The sequence below is a fragment of the Mustela nigripes genome, chromosome 16, assembly GCF_022355385.1.
Source record: "Mustela nigripes isolate SB6536 chromosome 16, MUSNIG.SB6536, whole genome shotgun sequence".
Taxonomy (NCBI): domain Eukaryota; kingdom Metazoa; phylum Chordata; class Mammalia; order Carnivora; family Mustelidae; genus Mustela; species Mustela nigripes.
Window position 1 is genome coordinate 16,906,443 of NC_081572.1, and position 22,921 is coordinate 16,929,363.

Sequence of the window (22,921 nt, forward strand, 5' to 3'; positions counted from 1 at the left end):
TCCACCCTAATTTGATAATGACCTTATCTTACCTTGATTGCATCTGCAAAGACCTTATTTCCAGATATGGTTGTACTCATATGTGCCAGGGGCTAAGACTGCAGCATGTGTTTTTGTGGAACACAGTTCAACACACAACACTAAACCACATTTTGGTCTTTGAATGTGTTCCTGTTACTGAGGTTCATAGAGATCCTTCTTTTTCTCATTTCTCTAATTTTGATTGATTTTATTTTTAAGTGTCTTTCTTTTATTTTACAGCGAAAATGGGCTGGACTTTCTATTGGGCAAGAAATAGAAGGTAGGTATATTTTTTAGCTACCTAATGTAGATTTTCTTTATGAGTTTCTCATGATTGTGGATATCTCTAAAATTTTCTATTACTGGTTGTCAGGCCATTAAACATTGATCCTATTTAAGTTACTGGTTAGATATATGAGAATGGAAAAGTTAATAGTTATGGTACTTACCTCTCGACTTGCTATTCTGCCTGAAAATTGCCATCTAAGGGGGGGAAGAATATCCATTTATTCATAGCTCACAGAATGTGTACAGGGTAAATAAGTGTACAAGTATTAGCATTGGGAACTCTGTGTGAAAGTGCTAAGGTAGAACAGGAGTGGCTAAATTGATTGGAGACTGGAAAATCAGCCAGAGAAATCTTCTTAGGCACTGGAGTTTTGAGCATAATTATGAAGTAGGGGGAAAGCATTACATAGGAGAGATAAGGAAGAAAGGCTCTTAAGATGAGAAATAAGATCAATCAAAGGCATTCATATGGGAGCAAGCAAATCATAGGCAGTGCTTAGGAAGTATGTTTGCCTGATTGAAAGGATTTACCTGAGTGAGTTCTATTAAGTGATGGAGGCATGCAGTTAGTGGAGGGCCTAAAAGTACAACTGGAAACTTTGGATTTTATTCAAAGACAGTTGAGAGCTCTTGAGGATTTCTGAACGAGCCTGTCAAAATCCTTACTTTGAAAAAGATTCTGATGTCACTGCGGAAGATGGGGAAAGGGGAGAATTCAGGAGTCAAGAAAAATAGCTTGGAGAGAGTTTGGCTTGCCTAGAATTAAGTTGAATAGAGCTTTGTGAAATGATGGCTATGGGATACACTTTTTTAAAGTCTACGTTACATTGGGGGTGCCTTGGTGGCCCCGTTGGCTAAGCGTCCAGCTCTTGGTTTGAGTTCCGGTCGTGATCTCTGGGTCATGGGATTGAGCCCTACCTTGGTTCTGCTGTCAGCGTGAAGTTTGCTTGAGATTCTCTCTCTCTCCCTCTGCTCATCCCACTCGGGCTCTCTCTCTCTCTCAAATAAATAAATCTTTTTTTAAAAGATTTTATTTATTTATTTGACAGAGAGAGATCCCAAGTAGGCAGAGAGATAGAGAGAGAAGGGAAGTAGGCTCCCTGCCGAGCAGAGAGCCAGATGCGGGGCTCGTCCCAGGACTCTGAGACCGTGACCTGAGCCCAAGGCAGAGGCTTAACCCACTGAGCTACAGGCACCCCTCAAATAAATAAACTTTTTTAAAAAGTCTAAGTTATGTGGAAGAGGAATAATTTGGTATTACTTGGTGATTCCATTTTATTATATACTGAGGTATGTTTTCTTCTGTGTTTGTTTGGAAAGATAAATCAGATTTAAGTTAAGAAAAGGGTAGCAGTATTTAAGCAAATGGTAATTTTATTTTAAAGATTTATTTATTTATTTTAGAGAGAAGGCACATGTGTGCATGCAAGCAGGGAAGAGGCAGAGAGAGAGGGAGAGAGAAAATCCTCAAGCATTCTCCCCACTGAGTGGGGAGCCTGATGCAGGCTCGATCTCATGATCCTGAGATCATGACCTGAGCCAAAACCAAGTGTCCAGCACTTAACCAGCTGAGCCACCGGTCACCCCAAATGGTGCGCTTTTTTTTAAATGAAGTGTGTATCAAGTCATCATAGTTCACTGGGGAAGGGCATGGAAAGCAGCTTATGACTTCAGGTATAAAAAAAGACTAAGCTGCTTGTGGATTCTAAGCCAAGAAGCTAATAAGCAAAAACTGGCATTGTCTGTTAGGCACTGTGGCAAATTTAGAAAATGGGGTATGAATCTTCTTGTCAGATAGTTTCATGTCAACTTCATGGGTACAGCAGGAGAAGGAAAGAAGGAGCAAGTATAATTGACTCAAATTTTTTTATGCTTGCTTTTCTTTTTTTTTTAAATATTTTAAAGATTTATTTTAGAGAGAGAGGGTGTGCATGAATGGGGGGAGGGGCAGAGGGAGAGAATCTTCAAGCAGACTCCCGTATGAGCTCAGAGCTGGACCTGGGGCTCAGTGCCATGACCCTGAGATCATGACCTGAGCTGAAATCAAGAGTCTGACGCTCAACTCAAAGCCTCCCAGACGCCCCTTTCTGCCTGCTTTTAAAGCCTAAAAAATTTCATATTTAAGAAAAGTTTGCCAAAATAAGAGAATCCCTATATACTACTTTTACCCAGATTCACCAATTATCATATTTTTAAAAATGCATTTTCTCTCTCTACACACATTCCTTCATACACACATTTTGAACCATTTGAGCTTACATAGCAGAAATCATTCCTCTTTACAGCTAATACTTTATTGTGTATTTCCTGAGAACCAAGATGCGGTCTTACAGTAACTGAATTCAGGAAATGAAACATTAATATAATTAAACATTGAAGCTTTCTTCTGTAGTCCGTAATTCAGTTTTGGTAATTGTCCCAGTTATTTCCTTTACAGCCTTTCCCCCCTCTCAGTGTAGGATCCAGTTCAGGACCGTGTGTTGTCCTTAGCTGTCATTTCTCAGATCCTCAGCTTTTTTGTTTTCCTTTCATGATGATGATATTTTTGAAGAAAACACTTATAAGATGGGGAATTGTTTGGTCAAAGGGTACAAAGGGTACAAAGTTTCAGTTATAAGTTCTGGAGAGCAATGTACAGCATAGTGACTATTTAACAATATTACATTGTATACCTAAACTTTGAGAAGAGGGTAGATTTATTTTTTAAATTTTTATTATTTTTTAAAGATTTTATTTATTTATTTGACAGAGAGAGAGATCACAAGCAGGCAGAGAGACAGGCAGAGAGAGAGGGGGGAAGCAGGCTCCCTCCTGAGCAGAGAGGCTGATGTGGGGCTTGATCCCAGCACCCCGAGATCATGATCTGAGCTGAAGGCAGAGGCTTAACCCACTGAGCCACCCAGGTGCCCCTAGATCTCAGGCATTTTCATCTCACATGTGCATACACACACACACCCACATGCAGAGAAAGAATGTGCACTGAGAAGGAGGTATATTCTCTGTTATCAGGGTGTAGTGTTTGCTGTATAATCGAAAGCTCTGCTTTACTGATTGTACCATTCAGATCTTCTATATTTTTATTATTGGTGGTCATTCGCCCTGTTTTGCACTGAGAGTGGTGTGTTAAAATCTTAGTGTTTTTCTATTTTTCCTTGCATCTCCTGTAGTTTCTATTTTACATAGTAGTTTCTGTGTTATTTGGTATGTAGATATTCATAACTTATTTTTTAAAAATATTTTATTTATTTATTTGACAGAGAGAGACACAGTGAGAGAGGGAACACAAGCACGGGGAGTGGGAGAGGGAGAAGCGGGCTTCCCACTGAGCAGGGAGCCTGATGGGTGGTTTGATCCCAGGACCCTGGGATCATGACCTGAGTCAAAGGCAGCTGCTTAACGACTGAGCCACCCAGGCACCCCCATAACTGTTATATTTTTCATGTGGATTGTGGCTGCTAGCATCATGAAGTGTCCTTCTTTGTATTGTTTAATGTGTTGTAAATTATACTTTGATGTCAGGATCACAAACCTTGCTTTCTTACTGTTTTTAATTTGCTCAGTGTATCTTTGCCCATTTCTTTCCATTTAGCCTTTTTTAATCTCTGTGTTTTAGATGTGTCTGCAGTATACAGTGTAGAGATGGGATTTGCTTTATGAGCTAACCTGAAATGTAATAGGTTTATTAAGCCCATTCACAGATCTCAGTTCTGTTATTTTGCATTTTAGTTGTGTTTCTCTATTCGGTATGTCATCTTTGCTATTTAAAAATTTTTATTTTGGTATTTAGGAGTCTTTATATTTTTGTTTTAGTGATTACTTTTGCATTTATATGTCTCATAGTCCCTTAGTTCCCTCTTTTTTTTTTTTGACCTTTTCAAAAACTATTCTAAGTGACATCCTTTGACTCTCATCTGTTGCTTATATGACAGTTCATGATTATTTTCTACCTCGCCCTTTTGCCTTCTGTTTTTTTCTTTGTTCTTTTTTTTTGGAAAGATTTTATTTATTTATTTGACAGATAGAGATCACAAGTAGGCAGAGAGGCAGGCAGAGAGAGAAGGGGAAGCAGGCTCCCCGCTGAGCAGAGAGCCCGATGCGATGCGGGGCTCCTGACCTGAGCCGAAGGCAGAGGCTTTAACCCACTGAGCCACCCAGGCGCCCCTCTTTGTTCTTTTTTAAAAAAGATTTTAAAATTTCTTTTTCTTTCTTTCTTAAGGTTTATTTATTTATTTATTTGACAGACAGCGATCACAAGCAGGCAGAGAGGCAGGCAGAGAGAGAAGGAGGGGAAGCTCTCTGCTAAGCAGAGAGCCTGATGCAGGGCTCGATCCCAGGACCCTGGGATCATGACCTGAGCCAAAGGCAGAGGCTTTAACCCACTGAGCCACCCAGGCTTAAGGAGCACTGCATTGGGCTCCCTGCTCAGTGTGGGGGAGGGGGTAGCTAGCTTCTCCCTCTCCTCCTGGCTTGTGTTTGCTCATGCTCACTGTCACTATCTTTGTCTCTCTCAAATAAGTAAATAAAATCTCAAAAAAAAAAAAAAAGATTCTAAGTAAATCATCTAGCTTTCTGCGTCTTGATTTGTCACATCTGTAAAACAAGAAGATGGAACTATATAAACCTTTGTTTCTTCCATACCCTAAATTCTGTTCTAAACTTATTTCTTATAATCTAGTCACAGTTGAGTTATATGTAAAGATTTGTAGAAAATAACAGAACTGAGATCTGTGAATGGGCTTAATAAACCTATTACATTTCAGGTTAGCTCATAAAGCAAATCCCATCTCTACACTGTATACCGCAGACACATCTAAAACACAGAGATTAAAAAAGGCTAAATGGAAAGAAATGGGCAAAGATATACTGAGAAAATTAAAAACAGTAAGAAAGCAAGGTTTGTGATCCTGACATCAAAGTATAATTTACAACACATTAAACAATACAAAGAAGGACACTTCATGATGCTAGCAGCCACAATCCACATGAAAAATATAACAGTTATGGGGGTGCCTGGGTGGCTCAGTCGTTAAGATTTTTTAAAAAAAGATTTTATTTATTTATTAGAGAGAGAGAGCGCCAGGGGTAGGGGCGGAGAGGAGAGAGAATCGCAAGCAGATTTTGCACTAAGTGTGGAGCCCGACCCATGTTCGATCTCATGACCCTGAGATCATGACCTGAACCAAAGAGACAGTGAGAGAGGGAACACAAGCAGGGGGAGTTGGAGAGAGAGAAGCAGGCTTCCTGCTGAGCAGGGAGTCTAATGAAGGGCTCCATCCCAGGACCCTTTGTTCTTTAAAAAATGTTTTAAATCTTATTTTGTTATCTGGTTGTTTTCTTCTTCTTTTGCTGCCTTTTACTAAATATTAATTTGAATCTCCTCTCCTCATGGCACTTTGTAATTTATTATTCACTCTGAAATAGTTTTATCTTTTTCTTCAGTTTTCTTCTGGAGCTTCATAAACTCTAATTGCATTCTTTTGTCTACTTGTGTTTTTACATTTTGATCTTCTGATAGTAGATGTTTTGTTATATGTCTACATAGTTGTATGAGGGTATTTAGTTCAGTTTAAATTGATATTATATACATATATATTTTTTTCTAGTTCATGGTTAATTTTTAGGGGGAAGAAACTTTATTAGCTGAAATAATGCAGTATTTTGTTATATATTTTTTTCTTTTTATAATAAATTTGTGGATTTGTTTTTTTCAATTTTTGTGGGAACTTTTTTTTAGTTAGAGGGAATTGCATATTGGGGTTATCTTTAGGTGACTTTTTGTTTCCTTTGTGGAAATAAAATGAGGGCTAGAATTTTTTGATTGGGGGTGGAAGTAAAGGAAATTACTTTAGATATGGGTAGTTGGTGGAGAGATTTGCATAATTAGTGCTTTCCACACTTGCCTGGGAGAAACACCTGGAGAGTTTGTTAAAAAAAAAAAAAAATTATCAGGCCCTCTCCTTGAGAAGTCTGATTCATGAATCTGTGTTTTTAACACTCACTGTTAAGTGATTCCTTAGCCACATTTTGAGAAACAATGACATAACTGATTCTGTTAACTCTAATTCCCTCACCTGAAGCCTGGTGAGAAGCTGAGACAGCAAAGGAGTTCAGCACTAGAGTGAAGTAGGTCAGTGCATGAAACCAGGGTTCCTTGTTTATAGACATTGGCAGAAATAAAAATGTATGCTTATTAAATCTAGTGGGAAAATAAGTCTATATGTAGCATAGGTTTCTTCTTCAAACTTTTTTTTCTTTTTTCTATTTATTTATTTGACGGAGAGAGAGATCAAAAGTAGGCACAGAGGCAGGCAGAGAGAGAGAGAGGAGGAATAGACTCCCTGCTAAGTAAAGAGCCCGATGTGGGACTCGATCCCAGAACCCTGAGATCATGACCCGAGCCAAAGGCAGAGGCTTAACCCACTGACCCACCCAGGAGCCCAAAACTTATTTTTCTAAATATAGTTAAAAGAGTGCCTAAATTTAACCTTTAATATAGATAAATTCTGTTATGAAAAGGTATGAAAATTCAAGATTATAAGTCTTGATGAGCTGAGAAATGTGTTTTGTTACTTAAATTGTGTTTAAAGCATTCATCTGCTACCAGAAATGGTTGTCTTGATTGTAAAGTCAGTTCTTTAAAAGGCAAATCAAACAGGGCCCCTGCTGGGTCAGTTATTAGAGCACGTGACTCTTAATCATGACATTGTGGTTTTGAGCCCCATGTTGGGTGTAGAGATTACTTTAAAAAAATACCTTAAAAAATAATTTTTTTTAAGTGAATCAGACAGACAAGGAGCAAAATTATAAAACTAAGTGCTTAGGTGGGACTAAGGTAGAGGTAGCTTGAGACAGTGAAGAGTCTGGGGGCCTGAGTGTTGTGGATGCTATGGCCATAAAGGAAGAAAGCAGTTTCAGTGTAAGTAGCAATGTGGGCACAGATAGGATAGGATATGTGGTATGAAGGGGAGTGCTAATTCAAAGATTCTGAAAAGGAGTTCTGTCTGTAAGGTAAGAATTTTTTTTAGTCAAGTCAGTAATCTTAGTGTGAAGGACTCTTATAGAAGAATCATTTTCATATTTAAGTATTACAGACTGGGGGTGCCTGGACGGCTCAGTGGGTTAAGCCTCTGCCTTCGGCTCAGGTCATGATCTTAGGGTCCTGGGATCGAGCCCTGCATTGGGCTCTTTGCTCAGCAGGGAGCCTGCTTCCCCCTGCCTCTCTGCCTACTTGTGATCTCTGTCTGTCAAATAAAAAAAAAAATGGTATTACAGACTGATGTCCAGTTAACACGTTTTTGACCATTAGAGTATATACCTTTCATTGTAATGCCTGTTTATTCAAGGGACTGTGTATATCATTCTTTGCTTATAAAAATAATTTTTATTAGTCTTTGGCATTAGATTTCTATTAATCATAAAATAAGAAAACATTCTCAACCTTATAGCCCTCCTTTGCTCCTGTATGAAACCTTTAGGGCATTTGTCCCTTTGGGGCTGACAGTGGTGCTGACCATGGTGCTGCCTGTGTTGCTGTCCGTGGTACTGTCCATGGTACTGCCCGCTGAATTTGAAATTGTAACAGCTTGGTCTTTTCTATTTAGGAAAACTGACCTTAAATTAAAGCACATTTGAAAACTGTAATCTGGGGGGGCCTGGGTAGCTCAGTGGGTTAAGCCTCTGGCTTTGGCTTAGGTCATGATCTCAGGGTCCTGAGATCAAGCTCTGCATCTGGCTCTCTGCTCAGTAGGGAGCCCTCTTCCCCCTCTCTCTACCTGCTGCTCTGGCTACTCATAATCTCTCTCTGTGTGTCAAATAAATAAATAAAATCTTAAAAAAAAAAAAGAAAACTGTAGTCAGCAATAATATTTTAATACACTTATTCAAATTTCTTTTTCTTTTTCTTTTTTTTAAAAAAGAAAAAGCAGGCAGAGAAGCAGGCAGAGAGAGAGGAGGAAGCAGGTTCCCTGCTGAGCAGAGAGCCCGATGCGGGGCTCGATCCCAGGACCCTGGGACCATGACCTGCGCTGAAGGCAGAGACTTTAACCCACGGAGCCACCCAGGCGCCCCTCAAGTTTCTTGATACACAAATGATACACACATGTATATACACATAAAGGTGTATGTGTATATGTAAATACACACATACATAAGTACACATCATGACATTATAGAATTGTTTTTCAGTCTTTATTGCACAGAATGGTATCATGCTGTATGAATCTGCAGTATGGTTTTTTACTCAATATTATATTTTAATAGTCTATCCGTCTTTTATACATTTAAATTATACATATTTTAACATTTAAATTATACATATACATACAATATAATTTATAATTATACAATTAAATATATATGAAGTTTTAATTTTAATTGCTGTGCAGTATTACACATTCTGAATAGGCCACATTTTATTCCTCATTCCCCTATTTGATCAGTGTTTTTCAGTGTTGGTTACAAATAATGCTGCAAGGAACCTCTCTATAGATCTCTTTTTAGATAATTGTTCAGGAATCTTTTTGGTACAGACACCTGGAAATGGAATTGCTGCACCAAGTTGCTCATTTTTACATAAATATTTCATTCTGTACTTATCTTCACTATATGAGGAAATAGGCTCTCTTGCTTATGACAGTTACTTAATGTGTAACCTTTACTTTCTAGAAAATGTTAAGACAGAACAAAGCACCCAGAAGTGGAGGCAAGAAAGTCTATTGAAACTTTCAGTTGAGATTTGAACTTACTCTTTGATCTTCAGTGAATTTTCTATTCTTTACCCTGGCTTTCTTAGTTAACTTGCTTTTGAAAATGTTTATCTTTATGTGTATCCCCCTTTACAATGGCAAGCCAAAATAATTAAAATATGATTATACAGGCAATTTCATTCAGAGAATTTGTAGAAAATCTTTACATATGACTCAACTGTGACTAGATTATAAGAAATAAGTTTAGGGCGCCTGGGTGGCTCAGTGGGTTAAGCCGCTGCCTTCGGCTCAGGTCATGATCTCAGGGTCCTGGGATCGAGTCCCGCATCGGGCTCTCTGCTCAGCAGGGAGCCTGTTTCCTCCTCTCTCTCTCTCTGCCTGCCTCTCTGCCTACTTGTGATCTCTCTCTGTCAAATAAATAAATAAAATCTTTAAAAAAAAAAAGAAATAAGTTTAGAACAGAATTTAGGGTGTGGAAGAAGCAAAGGTTTATATAGTTCCATCTTCTTGTTTTACAGATGTGACAAATCAAGACGCAGAAAGCTAGATGATTTACTTAGAATTTTTTTTTTTTTTTGAGATTTCATTTACTTATTTGAGAGAGACAAAGATAGTGACAGTGAGCATGAGCGAACACAAGCCAGGAGGAGAGGGAGAAGCTAGCTACCCCCTCCCCCACACTGAGAAGGGAGCCCAATGCAGTGCTCGATCCCAGGACCCTGGGATCATGACCTGAGCTGAAGGCAGATGTTTAACTGACTGAGCCACCTAGGTGACTCCTAACAGAATCTTTTGAAACAAAGACTTCAACTCCAAAATTCCTTTGTCTTGCCTACTTTATTAATAGCATGGAGATTAGGTTTTTTGCTGTTATGTGCTGTTCATACAAAGATGAGTTAAAAACATGGTTCTTGCCTTCTTTTGCATGTTGTGCATGGAGTACTTACTGTAGTTTGCTGACTATAGTAGGTGCTCAGTAAATATTCTTGTAGTATTAAAAAAGAAATGTCAAACTCTAAGTTGCTCTGGAGCAAATCTGCCTAGTAAATATTGTTTCTCAAGCCTTTTTTGGGTGGGAGGGGTCCTACACACCTACTTGGTAGGGCAATAGAGTCCACACACTTCTCACAGTAGCTCTTGCTTATGTCAAACAAAAATCTTGTTTGAAAGCAGCATGCTATGTCAACTCCGCTGGTACTTCCCATGCTGTCATTTTGTCCTCTGTTAAATGAGAAGGAGGAAGATGCAGAGACCGTGTGGGAAGAGCTGTGATTTCCTGTGAGAGTCCGGTGAGGGATAAAAGTAGAGGGAGAGTGCTGTTCAGTATGTCCTAATTCAGAGGGGAGCAAGACTTCAGTGGTTCTATTATTTTCTTCAATCTCTGCCTGTGTCTCCCTCTAGTGACGGCCATGGAAAACCCCCTTTTGCTCGAATTCTTTTAAGCTTCATTTATGTGAAACTTGTAATTACCACAGCACAGCAAGTATTTGGTGTCCTTGAGGTTTTAAAAATGCTTCTTCTTTTTTCCCCCAGTGTCCTTATATACATTTGACAAGGCGAAACAATGCATTGGCACAATGACCATCGAGATTGATTTCCTGCAGAAAAAGAGCATTGACTCCAACCCTTATGATACTGACAAGATGGCAGCAGAATTCATTCAGCAGTTCAACAACCAGGCGTTCTCAGTGGGACAGCAGGTGGTTTTGAATTTTCTTTCATTCCTCCCACTTAATAGGCGTTCCAACCCCTGTAGTTGCCTAAAATAATAATTCTGCTTTTTAGAAATTGGGAGGAGCTTCATATATGGACAGATATATCCAGTTGAGTGATAAAAAGTGATGGAGATTTGTTTACTGAACCTCTGAGTCCAGTCAGAAAAATTCTATAGTAGCTTTTAGGGTTACAGTGTCATATTTAATTATAGCAACTCTTTCCTCTGTGGATTTGGAAACACCGCAAACTTATATGTCTCAGATTTCTTACTTTTCTTTTTGTGGGACATTCATGTGGGACATACATTTGTCTCAGATGGCTTTCTCTTTTACTGATATTTCTTTAGAAAAGTCATTCTTAATTCTTTGATTGTGAACTAACTTGAGAATCTTAAGACAATTAGGTATATATATTTTCAGGTTTTTCATGGAACATCTGAAGCCTAGATTTTTTTATCCTTAAAACTGATATGCTGATCTTGCCTTTTTTTCTGGACTTCAGTTAATATATTGTTAACATCCTAGGAAGAAATTCTGTTCTTTTGTAATTTTACTTAAAAAGCTGTGTGAGTTCATTATTTGCTGCTTGTTTGAATGTGTAAACAATCATTTCTCTTTTGACCTCATCATGACTTTTTCTCCAGCTTTGTGACTTTTCTTAATTGTTTCTAACTCCTTCCTCCTTTCATTCATAGCTCCATACCAGTAGTTCTCAAAGTGTGGTCCAGAGGCCTCCGGGGGAATCCCTGAAACTCTTTCAGGGGGTTTGCAAAGTCAAAATTATTTTCATAAAAATGCCAAGATGTCATGTCTCTTTTTCCTCTTATTCCTTCATGAATGTACGATGGAGATTTGCAAACTGTGTGATGTGTGCTAGCTCATTGGCACACTGAGTGTTAAAGCAGATGAGAGGGTCCAGCTGTCTTCCTTTAACCAAGACATTAAAGAGATTTGTAAAAATGCGACAGTGCCTCTGTTTCCACTTACGTTTTTTATTTTGGAAATTGGTGTTCTTTTTTAATAAGTTAAAAATATGTCATTTATGTTCACACATAATAAATTTATTGTCATTTTTATATTAACAAATACATTTTAAGTTTCTTGTTCTAATTTTTACTTTAGTGAACACCAGTGGATGTAATCCATTTAAACAAAGGCTCTTTGGGGATTCTCAAAAGTTTTCAGGAATGTAAAGAGACCCTGAAACCAAAAAGTTTGTGAATCGCTGCTTATGGCATTCTGATCTCTAGTGACTTACCTGGACTGTCCTTGCAGGCTGTCCTCTGGGGGAGTATGCAGAACAGGCAGTGAGAGAAGTGGTAGAAAGAACTAGCTTTTGGATGAAAGGAGTGTCACTTCTTTGGATTCTCTCATCTAAGTGTAATGGCATAAATCTGGAAGAACAAGACCAGGCATCTGGATAATCCCTATGTTATTATAATCAAACTTTCACAAGTGAAACTGAGCCAGTGATAGAAAAGGGTTATAGTGCATTTATATTTTTTTTATTTTTTTAAAGATTTTATTTATTTATTTGACAGACAGAGATCACAAGTAGGCAGAGGCAGGCAGAGAGAGGGAGGGAAGCAGGCTCCCTGCTGAGCAGAGAGCCCAATGCAGGGCTCAATCCCAGGACCCTGAGATCATGACCTGAGCCAAAGGCAGAGGCTTTAACCCACTGAGCCACCCAGGTGTCCCTGCATTTATTATTATTTTTAAGAGTATTAGAATTGGGATGAACCTCAGAGTTTATCTTTTTTTTCCCCCACTCAGAGGTTATCTTGTCTAACCTCCTCATTTTGCAAATGAGTAATTTTTAAATTCAGAGAAGGTAAATGATTTGCCCATGGCTACACAGCCACAGCCATAGCTGAGACAAGAACCCATTAGTTAACCAAACAGTTAATTAATTGAACAAATACTTACTGGATAACCTAGTATGTTTCAGCTACTATTTTAGTCTTAGCAGCTCAGAACAAAATACACTTTATTTCCTATTCTTACAGAGCTTACTTTCTAGTTGGGAAAGACAAAAAAAAAAAAAAAAAGCAAGAACTGCCATGCACTGTTAAGTATTTTCATGTAAGTAAAATGAGACAATGTGCTGGAGAACCAGCATGGTTGCTGCTTGAGATTAGATGGTCCGGGGAGGTTCCCCCAGGTGACAGTCCGCTGATCATTTGGTGACCACCTGTCCATTGCTTTTTGAGCTGTGCTGTACTCCTTCTGGACCCCTATACTTTTTGATGAATAATGATGCTGAAATTGCTTACCTAAACGTCATTTTTTTTTACCTTTTCCTTTAACATTACTACTTTAATATAAGATGCTTTGGTATTTGTAATCATTTAAAACCCAGTAACATGCAGATGTCTATAAACCCATGAGAGAAAAATCCTCCATAATGCAGAGAAGAAATAAATATCTCACTCCAAATCACTGTTCTTGTATCGATTCCCATTTGTAGTGATGAGTAGTGGCAGGATTGGCGGTCAGCTTTGCCTGCTGTCGTTATCGTACATCCCAGCAGAGAGGGCCTAGGTTGTAGAAGGCGCTCAGTAAATACTCGGTGAATGAATGAGCATTGAGAAGCTGTCTGTGAACTGGTATGGCAGGGATTTGTATTGGTGGTAGAAAGGCATGAATCTTCGAGTTATGGACCCAGGACCCACGCTTGAATCCTGGCACTGTCATTGACTAGGACTCTGGCTTCTGTTGCTTAGGCCATCTCTGGATCTCAGCTCCCCTGCTAGTAAGACTGAGGAAGACTACCTGTTTCCAAGAGAGTTCGTAACTGTTAAGTATAGGACATCCTGTAGTGTTTGTTTGGCACATGAAGATAGCCAGTGTTAGTTCCCTTTTCCTCTCATTGCCTGTGTGAGTCGTTTGCCTGTGGAGCAGATTCGAGAGGGATATACAGAAGAAAGCTGCCTTCCCTGCATTTGGAAAACACTGGTGATGATGTGAGAATCCCGCCATTATATCACGAAGTGATTTTTCTCCCCTTATCTCTTTTCGACATAGCTTGTGTTTAGCTTCAACGAAAAGCTTTTTGGTTTGCTGGTAAAGGACATTGAAGCCATGGATCCTAGCATCTTGAAGGGAGAGCCTGCGACAGGTAAAAGACAGAAGGTATGTTTTATTTCTAATAATCACTGTGATGTGAATTGCGAAGATTAATTTAACATTTCTAGCCATTCTCATGCTCAGTGTTTTCTTTCATTGTATGTACTCTTTCTTTTTAGGTAGTAGGGAGAAAACATTGCTTTTATAGCTAACACTTATCAAAATATAGTGTGAATTACACTTAATTGCAGACTTAATAGTAATTTGAAGTTTGTATGTGTACTTGTAATCTGGTTGAATGCAGATAATTATTGTACGTAAATAATAACTGTAAGTCAGGCATTTTCAAAAGATACATGCATTGAAATTAAGTAGAAATAGTAGAAGGTGGTTAGGACAAAAATGAAGGGAATTTAGATGATAGTTTGGAAGACTTGCTTTGCTCAAAGAGATCTTACTTTCCCTTCATTTTTGGCCTTGCTATGAGAAGTCCAGAAGTTCATTCTTAGGCTAACTACTAATTATTGTCTTTCTATATAGATTGAAGTAGGACTGGTTGTTGGAAACAGTCAAGTTGCATTTGAAAAAGCAGAAAATTCATCACTTAATCTTATTGGTAAGATTTGCAATTTTTAGAAAAGTCTGAATAAAGTGGGACGATCTCTGTTATCATATGTGACTCAGCTACTGTGATTTTCAAGTCTGGGAGGAGAATCAGGGCACCTCTGTTGAGAAGGGTTATCACGAAATCACGCAGTATTTCATCACTGTCTGATGTGCCAATACAGATAAAAAGTTTGGGGCACCTGGTGGCTCAGTTAGTTACTCATCTGCCTTCAGCTCAGGTCATGATCCCTGGGCCCTGGGATCGAGCCCTGCACCAGGCTCTCTGCTCCACAGGGAGCCTGCTTCTCTCTCCGCCTCTGTTTCCTGCTTCCCCTGCTTGGGCTCGCTCTCTCTCTTTCTCTCAAATAATTAAATAAATAAATCTTTAAAAAAATAAAGTTTAAACCTTCACTAGGTCATCATTGTCCATTAAAAACAGAATGTGGGCTCTATGTGTAATTTTTAAATTCCTAGTAATCACACTAAAAATCTGGAAGAAAATACAGAATAAAATTAATTTTAAACTTTTTTTTTTAAGATTTTATTTATTTATTTGGGAGAGCACACAAGAAGGAGCAGACGGAGAGGGAGAGAAGCAGACTCCCCTACTGAGCAGGAAGCCGGGTGTGGGCCTCGATCCCAGGACCCAGGGATCATGACCTGAGCTGAAGGCAGTTAGCCAACTGACAGTTAGCCACCCAGTTGCCCCTAATTTCTAAACTTCTATTTTTGAGATCAGTTCAGGCTTACGGAAGATTTGCAGAAATAGTTCAGAGAGGTCCTGTATGTTTCGCCAGCTTCTTTGGTGTTAACATCTCAAATAATCATAGTACAGTTACCCAAACTAAGTTAACATGGCTATGTCGCTACTAACTAAACTACAGATTTTATTTGGGTTTCACTAGTTTTTTTAGTATGTCCTTTCTGTTCTAGGATCTGATTCAGAATCTCACATTGCATTTAGTTGTTTAGTTTCCATAGTCTTCTCTGGTCCCTGACAGTTCCTTAGGCTTCCACTGTCTTCATACACCTTGGTGCATAACGTGTCTGTATGCACATTGGGAACTGGTTAGTTATTTGTAGACTGCCCCTCACTTGGTGGTGTGTTAAATATGACATTAGCATCATTTCTATTAGTGACTGAGTTAAATGGTGAATGTGCAGGTAAGGAAAGTCTTTCCACAGATTCATAGCTCAGTCCTACTCTTGTCTGTTAGGTAACGCAGACTGGACTCTAAGAAAAGTAACTCAACCAGAATGATGATGCCTGTATGGTAATTCCGATTCAGGGTGATTTTCACTATGCTGATGTCTTCCCAAGTACAAAGCAGAGGATTTTCACTGGTTGCATACCATTATTTCCAAGGTTATTCACTTTCAAATATGTGACCTTTTTTATTGATCCATAAATTATCATTCCCTCTTTACTGTTTTTTTCTTAATTTTGCAATAAAATATTTGTTTTATAAATTACTGATATTCACTCAAGAACAACTCACACACTCTAAAATCTTAAAATTTTATTTTATTTTCATAATGTTTTATAATTCATTTTGTTGCTTAACATATTTCAAGCCTCTTAATACACCTCAACAATATAATTTTTAATGATTATGTATGTTGTCTTATGGAGATCAGATTTTTCAGAATCTCCTATTATTGATCCAGTACATTTCTGAAATGATTTCTTTGTATTTCACACACCTTTCATACACCATTTGTTAAGGTATCTTATCTTAAGGGAGTTGCATGACTTTCATACAATGTGGGTATTTCTAAGTTTTGCAAAGGTGAGATTGATGGGCTTTTTTCCATTGATAAATAAAATTGTGTATTGATTTAACATGCCCACAAGAGGGCAGTAGAGTGTAAGAAATATATTTTTCATAGCTTCATAAAGGAAATGAGTCCACAAAACCCTAACCATAAAATCACCAACTAGGTAAACTTTTTCTAATGTGACGTTTTCTTCCCTAATTAAAAAAAAACTGTATCACTTTATTTTTTGTTTATCGTAGAGTGTATTAAGGCACTTTTATTGTTTTTGAGATGGCTAATGTGGTTCTCTTGAGTTACTTTAGGTGGCACTATGACATTTAAGTTAGATCGTTTTTATCTTTGAAAATTAGGAAATGTTAATTTTGAAATCATTAAGACCTTAGGATAATTTTAGACTTCTGTGTGCAAGTGGGGGAAAAAACAAATGACATCAGACTTACTCAGTGCATCTTTTCAGGCTAGGGGTTTATAAACTTAATCTAGATAAATACATGTATTTTGAAATCTACTTGCTTCAGGAACCTTGAGGGATTGCTAGATTTCAGTTGCATTTCTAGCAACTAGTGTTGTCTTCATCAGATGTACACATGGTGTTTGCTTTCATCAGCCGAGTTAGTTAACTTGGTTAGGATTAGAGGTTAATAAGACCAGTCTCCACGGATTGATTACAGATGGACTACTGCATGAGTTTAGACATTTTAGAAATGTTTTACTGGCCCTGAGTGGGTCCACACAACTAGTTAACATAGCAAAACTCATTCTTCTAATTAGAAAACCAGCTAAAAGCATGTTCATCTTTGTATAGGATAGCTTCTCTTTATGCATTAAGAGCGCCCAGCGATTTCTGTCTTTTTTCACCTAGTCATGAAATTCTTGTTTCACATTTGATTACCTTTGTTTGACATAGGCAAAGCGAAAACCAAGGAAAATCGCCAATCTATCATCAATCCTGACTGGAACTTTGAAAAAATGGGAATAGGAGGTCTGGACAAGGAGTTTTCAGATATTTTTCGACGAGCGTTTGCGTCCCGAGTATTTCCTCCAGAGATTGTGGAGCAGATGGGTGAGTTTAAAAAGGAAAATTTGATAAAATCTTGTATTGTTTAAAAAAAAAGAAAAGAATACCATGAAGTGTTTTTTTTAAATAACATTTTGAAATTATTTTTCAGACATGCTAGTGTATTTTTGTGTTCTAATTTTTTCTTTTAAAAAAATGTTCAAAAAATTTTTTGAAGTCTTAGAATATTTAAAATTACATTTTAGTGTTGGGGGAACTAGAAATATTTGTGGCTACTTTATCTTATTAATTTATTTATTAATTTAAATATGTGTATGGACATATTTAGGAATTTCATTTTATTTATTTATTTATGAATGTTTTTCTATAAGACACATTTAGGAATTTCACTGGACTCTAAAGAGCCACTGTGGGTCTAAGATTTACGCTGCTGCATCGTCATTATCTGTTAGACTGTGGGCATTGTTCTTATGTTAGCTACGGCCTCTTTTTATTGTGCTGTTGTATTACCCGATTAGTACATCTTCATACCTAGTAAATGGATTCTTGGCACGTTTTTCAATTAGATAAGTTTGATCCAAGAAGACAAATGCAGGATATACATGGGAGTTTCCATATAGTTGGCATATAACGAAATGTGCTATTTTCATTTATCATTTCCTTCTTGAAGGTTTATTTAATTTATCGTTGTGTGAAGTGGCTTGATTTGCCATAGTGGAAATGCTGTCATGACTGTTTTCATATCCATATCATAGGTTGAATTGGAATGTGTGCAACAGAATTTCTGAGAAAGGAATTTATAACATAATCGCTTCTGGCAGACTGTTAGTATAAAAACAGTATCTTAAAAAAACCTGAAGGAATATGAATATATTTCTCCCTTCACCTCCATCATTCTTTATCTTTCCATTGCTACTGGCAGATAAAAGTATGGTCGGGAAAAGAACTGCTTTCTAGGCACTAAGTGCTTGGTTCTATTAGCCACCTATTGTTGGTAGCCTTTCTGCCTGGCCCTTCACTCTGATAAATTACAGGCACAGCACACACCTGTTCTCTGGGTAAAGGTCGAGTTTGGAGTTGGATTAAGAGAAAATGACAGAGACCCTCATCACCTGAGTTTTATACACCTTGAGATGGCAATAACAGACTTTTTTTATCTGAAAGATAACAAAGGCCAAGTCCATAAAAAACAGAATTTTAATTTGGAACACAGTAAAAAATGTGGTAATTCACTATCTTGGTACTGTGTATTTTGAAGCACCGTAAGTCCATAAAGCTTTTTGATCAAGACATGGAAATATTGTTTGCATATATTTTGGGTATCAGGAGAGATAAAAGGTTGATTTTAAATGTTCTGTTATTCTTATGGCACATTTTTCACTGGTTTTCACGACTGAGCTCTGTGCAGAGTCTAATGATTCTGTTTCTTCGAACATTTATATTATCCAGCCAACAAGTAGAAAAATAATGGCTTCTGCTATAAGCTGCATTATAAATATTTTCTCACAGTTTTTGGAAGCGATCAAGGATTCACTTATTTAGATATGCATTTTCTGTTTGTGCATTATGCAAACCCTGCTCATTAGGGTCTCTGTCTGCAGTTGGGTAGATGATACAAAAAGGAGCAAAACTCATATTGGTCAACTTGTGACTTTGCCAGCTGTTGGAGAGCTTGGAATTCAATCAAAACAGATTTGGAATTTTTGAGTGAATTTAATCTGTGTTTCTGCAGTCATATTGAAATTAGTTAAATTATAGTAGTTGGCTTTTTGTTATTGTCATCATGTTTTGTTTTGTTTTTTTGTCATCATGTTTTTTGACTAAGAACCATGGATTTGAATTTTGTTTGTGAGGGCTACTATCTAGAACCTTTTTTGTGGACTTATTTTTCTAATACTTTTACACTAATTGGACAAAAAATGAATTCTGTTCTTTAAATAATTTTTTTTTATCTTTATGGCTTTTTGCTGTCAAGATACATGCTACCAATTTGATTTAAAAGACAAAAAGTATAAAACTACTTTTGCTTTTGGGCTAAATTGAAAGGCATTATTTTCTTTATTCTGAATGAAGATTGTCAGTGTCCTAAAGCTCATTTTTATAGTAAAATGGCTGGGAAATAAATCTCTTGCTATACATGTGTCTTTCCCTGTTTTCCATTAGAGTCTTCTTTTTTCCTTTGAATTTTGGGAGAATTACATAGTAGAATACCTCATTACAGTCTAAGAACAGTATAGTTATAAAATTCCCATTAGGCTTTGGTAAAGGTATATAAAACTACAGATTGCTACATTTGGATAGAATATAAAATGCCCCTGTGCAAGTTCCTTTTATATATACTTATGTTCTTTTACTCTGCCAGGTGGGAACAAAATTGTCTAATTTTTTCCTCACTCTTTATTAACTAAATAGCTAAACATCTGTGGTTTGGGGATCTGATTAGACACTGGGTATGATTGTTTAAATCAGTTAAAATTGAAAAAATAGTGATTAGAAAAGAATAATTTATGGAGCTGTTTTGTTTTGTGTTAAGCAGAGAACTTTTTTCCTTTGGCTTGAGACCAAATGGTGGTGTTTACCATGGAGTCTAGAGTTATGTCTGCTTTGTTAGTAGGAATCTTAACTAAATGGATCTCTTTACCCGTATATCAAAGTTGCAAGTTCACAGAGTGATCAGTTTATAATTCTTTTCTCTCATTGTGTTCATGAGTGACAATTTTGCTTCTAGGTAAGAGTTCTTTCCTTTTGCCCATAAAACTTCATGTTCCTTTTCACCATTGAGGATGTAGTTTAGAAATGTGCAAACTGTTGCTGGTGAGGGGTATGAAGACCAAAGGGCTGACCAGAGGCGCACAGTGTCACAGGAACGTTCGAGGTCAGGTAAGGTCACGCACATGCAGTCAGTGTCCTAGGAGCTCCGTCCGAGTCCCAGGGTAGAGGCGTGGGCGTCACAAACCTGTGTCTCTAAGTCACAGTGAATGACCTCAGCAGCCGATGGCGGTCCTCGAGCTCAGTCAGGTGGCAGCGTGTGTACTTGTGTTCAGTCACTGTGCTTTTCTCCCTGGCAGGCGGTTTTATGGAGAGTGTTGTGGGTCATTAATTGATCAAGTACCTCAGTTCTTGTCGTGGCTCTTTTGTTGGCAAAGCTAGACATTCTGTAAAGAAACTTCATTTTTCAGCATCTCTCCAATTACCTGTAAGCTGTAAATGCCAAGACAAAAAGACCCACCAAAAAATCCTCTTCAAAGGACAGTGGAATGATTGTTAAAGAATTAGCACCTCTTGATGTCGTTTTGGGACTGGGTTTACATGTAGCCAAGGAAAGGGGCTTTGGCAGAAGTTACCCATCTTACAGCTGGAAGGAACTGGTGTGCAGACTGAAGGCCTCCAGCCTCACACTGCCTTTCGGGGGCGCTATACCTTGCCGAGATCCAGGCCACCTAGTGGGGAAGAGAGCCTCTGTGAGCTTTTGTGCCCCCTCCTTTCTTGGAAGCAGACTCCTTTTGGTCCCCTTTCTCCAGGCCTCCCTCTCTAAGCCCATGTTCAATCTGTATTTTAAGATTTCTTTTGAAATTCTAGAGGAAAGCAACTCTTTTCTGATACCGTAAGGGGAACTGCAGTTACTCTAAGGCGTAGAGCGCCGAGAAGATAAGGAGCCTCTCAGTGGCAGGCAGACATCTTTCACACGCCAAGAACAGTGCAAATAAAATACGTGGAAGAAAGGGCACTGAGGTTTTGTATGCGCCATATTGGGGAGAGCGAGAGTTCTTGCTCAGATTAACATAAACACTGACACTCTTAAGATGCATTTTCACACCCCCACTCATGAGGGGAGATTGCAATTTAAATGGGGGTTAAGACATCTAGCCGAACTCCAGGGCTCTGTAAAAGGAGCCCTAAGGCTAAAGAGCTTATCTGAAAATTGAAAAAAAAGAAAAAAAAAATGAAGCTTTCTGACATTCATCTTTTTTTCCTTGTATTAGTCATAACTTGCTTTTCAGCTATATTTTAGGTTTTGAATGCCAACCTGACATCTGTTCAAGTCTGCCTGTAATTTATTAAGAAAGGAAAAGAAAGCAGTGGCTCACTAGTTAGAGATGCAAAACTTCCCTCTTCTGCTTTACCACCAAGTACTTATAGATGATGCTTGAATATGAAGCAGTAATAACTTACTAATTTACTAATTCCAACTTTATGTTGGGAAATTTGTCAAGTTTTTTTTTTTTTTTAAACTAGAAGAAGAAATGGCTTATGACCATGTGATTTCCAAAAATCTCTAGAACAGGATTTAGAGCTAAAGCAAACACCCTAAGAAAATATTATAGGTGCTTTTTAAAAAATAAGTTGGAATTTTTAACCTTGAATTAATTCTTTTATTGGTTTTAATTTTGTACGTGAAATTTACTTATATTGGAGCAGAAAAAATGTAGCTGTCTCATATCTCAGAGTCAAACCATATGTAAATTCAGTCAGCATTTTTTATTAATAGATAAACTCCTAGAAATAAATCTTTCGAGGAGGCAGAGCTGTCTGTTGAGTTGAAGCTAATGGATTAGGTTTGTTGGAAACTCCAGGTCAGTTACGTGTCCATAATTGAGTCACTAGTCTAAGTTTGAACCTAAATGGCCAGCAGTAAGGAAGTAATTAAACTACGCTGCATGCTCTTAGCCTTGCTATTGAACACAGCGAAATGGGTCTTAAAATGCTACAGCTGCTACTATATAGAGATGTCTTAATAAGATATAATATATATATATATATAAAACTGAAAGTAAAATGCATTAAATTGAAAAAAAATTGTTTACTTATGTGGAAGGGAAGTTAGGTTGGAAAATACAGGGAGATTTTTGTTCTTTTACTCTCTGTACTTCTGCATCTGAATGTTTTACTGTGATCTTAGATTTCTACTTGTGCAGTTAAGAAAACAACCAAAAGCCTTGTTTCACAGGCTCTTTTTTGTGGTGGCTTCACTGTCAGCAAAGCAAGGGAACGTGAGAACAGGTGTGTCCCATGTCCTTCATGAGGTTTCCGTGGAGAAGAGCACAGGGGTAAGGGGATCCCCCCCCGCCCCGGACTTTGGTGGAAGCCCTTGACAGAGGGGAGTCAGAAGCACCTGTCCTTTTCCACTGAAAAGAGAAAACCGGTTTCCTGATATGTAACAAACTACTTCCTCCTGTTACTTTTCTGCCTTATATTAATGGGTATAAGTAGTCTGTACTCCCTGCATTTGCATCTGGGCCTTTACTCAGCTGTGGAAGCCTAAGAGGGGAGAGCGTGGGACACAGGGACTTGAGGGAGAGCAGACATTGTGATGTGTGAGGACCTGTGCTTGAGTTTGCTCGGTCCTTACACCTTTCTGCCAAGGAATCCAGCTCCTGCAACTCCTGACGTAAAGTGGTAGGTATTTCTTCCCTTGTTACTCCCGTGTTGAGATTGGCGGTGATGACGTCGATGACAACGGTGGCTAATGCTCCTGTAGTGCCAGGTGCTGATCTAACTGCTTTACATAGGTTGACTTATTTAATTCTCACAACAACCTTATCGGATAGGTACTGGATCACCCCCATATGGAGAAGGGAACTGAATCTCAAAAGGTTGAGTGACTAGTCCAAGACGTATAACTAGGGAGTCAGATTTGAACCCAGGCAGTCTGGCCTCAGCGGCTGTACACTTAACACTTACATTGTTCTTTTGTCATGAAAGCCTGTCCTATAAAGCTGCTA

General features: G+C 38.1%; 1 protein-coding gene across 2 annotated transcripts in view; it reads left to right on the forward strand.

The window, feature by feature from the left end:
* Window positions 1-22,921, forward strand: part of NSF (N-ethylmaleimide sensitive factor, vesicle fusing ATPase) — a 148,783-nt gene that overhangs the window by 33,518 nt on the left and 92,344 nt on the right. For both annotated transcript variants that reach the window (XM_059378751.1, XM_059378750.1), the window contains exons 4-8: window positions 262-301; window positions 10,548-10,714; window positions 13,754-13,861; window positions 14,336-14,411; window positions 17,088-17,243. In XM_059378751.1, coding sequence (XP_059234734.1) covers window positions 262-301; window positions 10,548-10,714; window positions 13,754-13,861; window positions 14,336-14,411; window positions 17,088-17,243 — 547 coding nt within the window. The remainder of the gene's footprint in view (window positions 1-261; window positions 302-10,547; window positions 10,715-13,753; window positions 13,862-14,335; window positions 14,412-17,087; window positions 17,244-22,921) is intronic.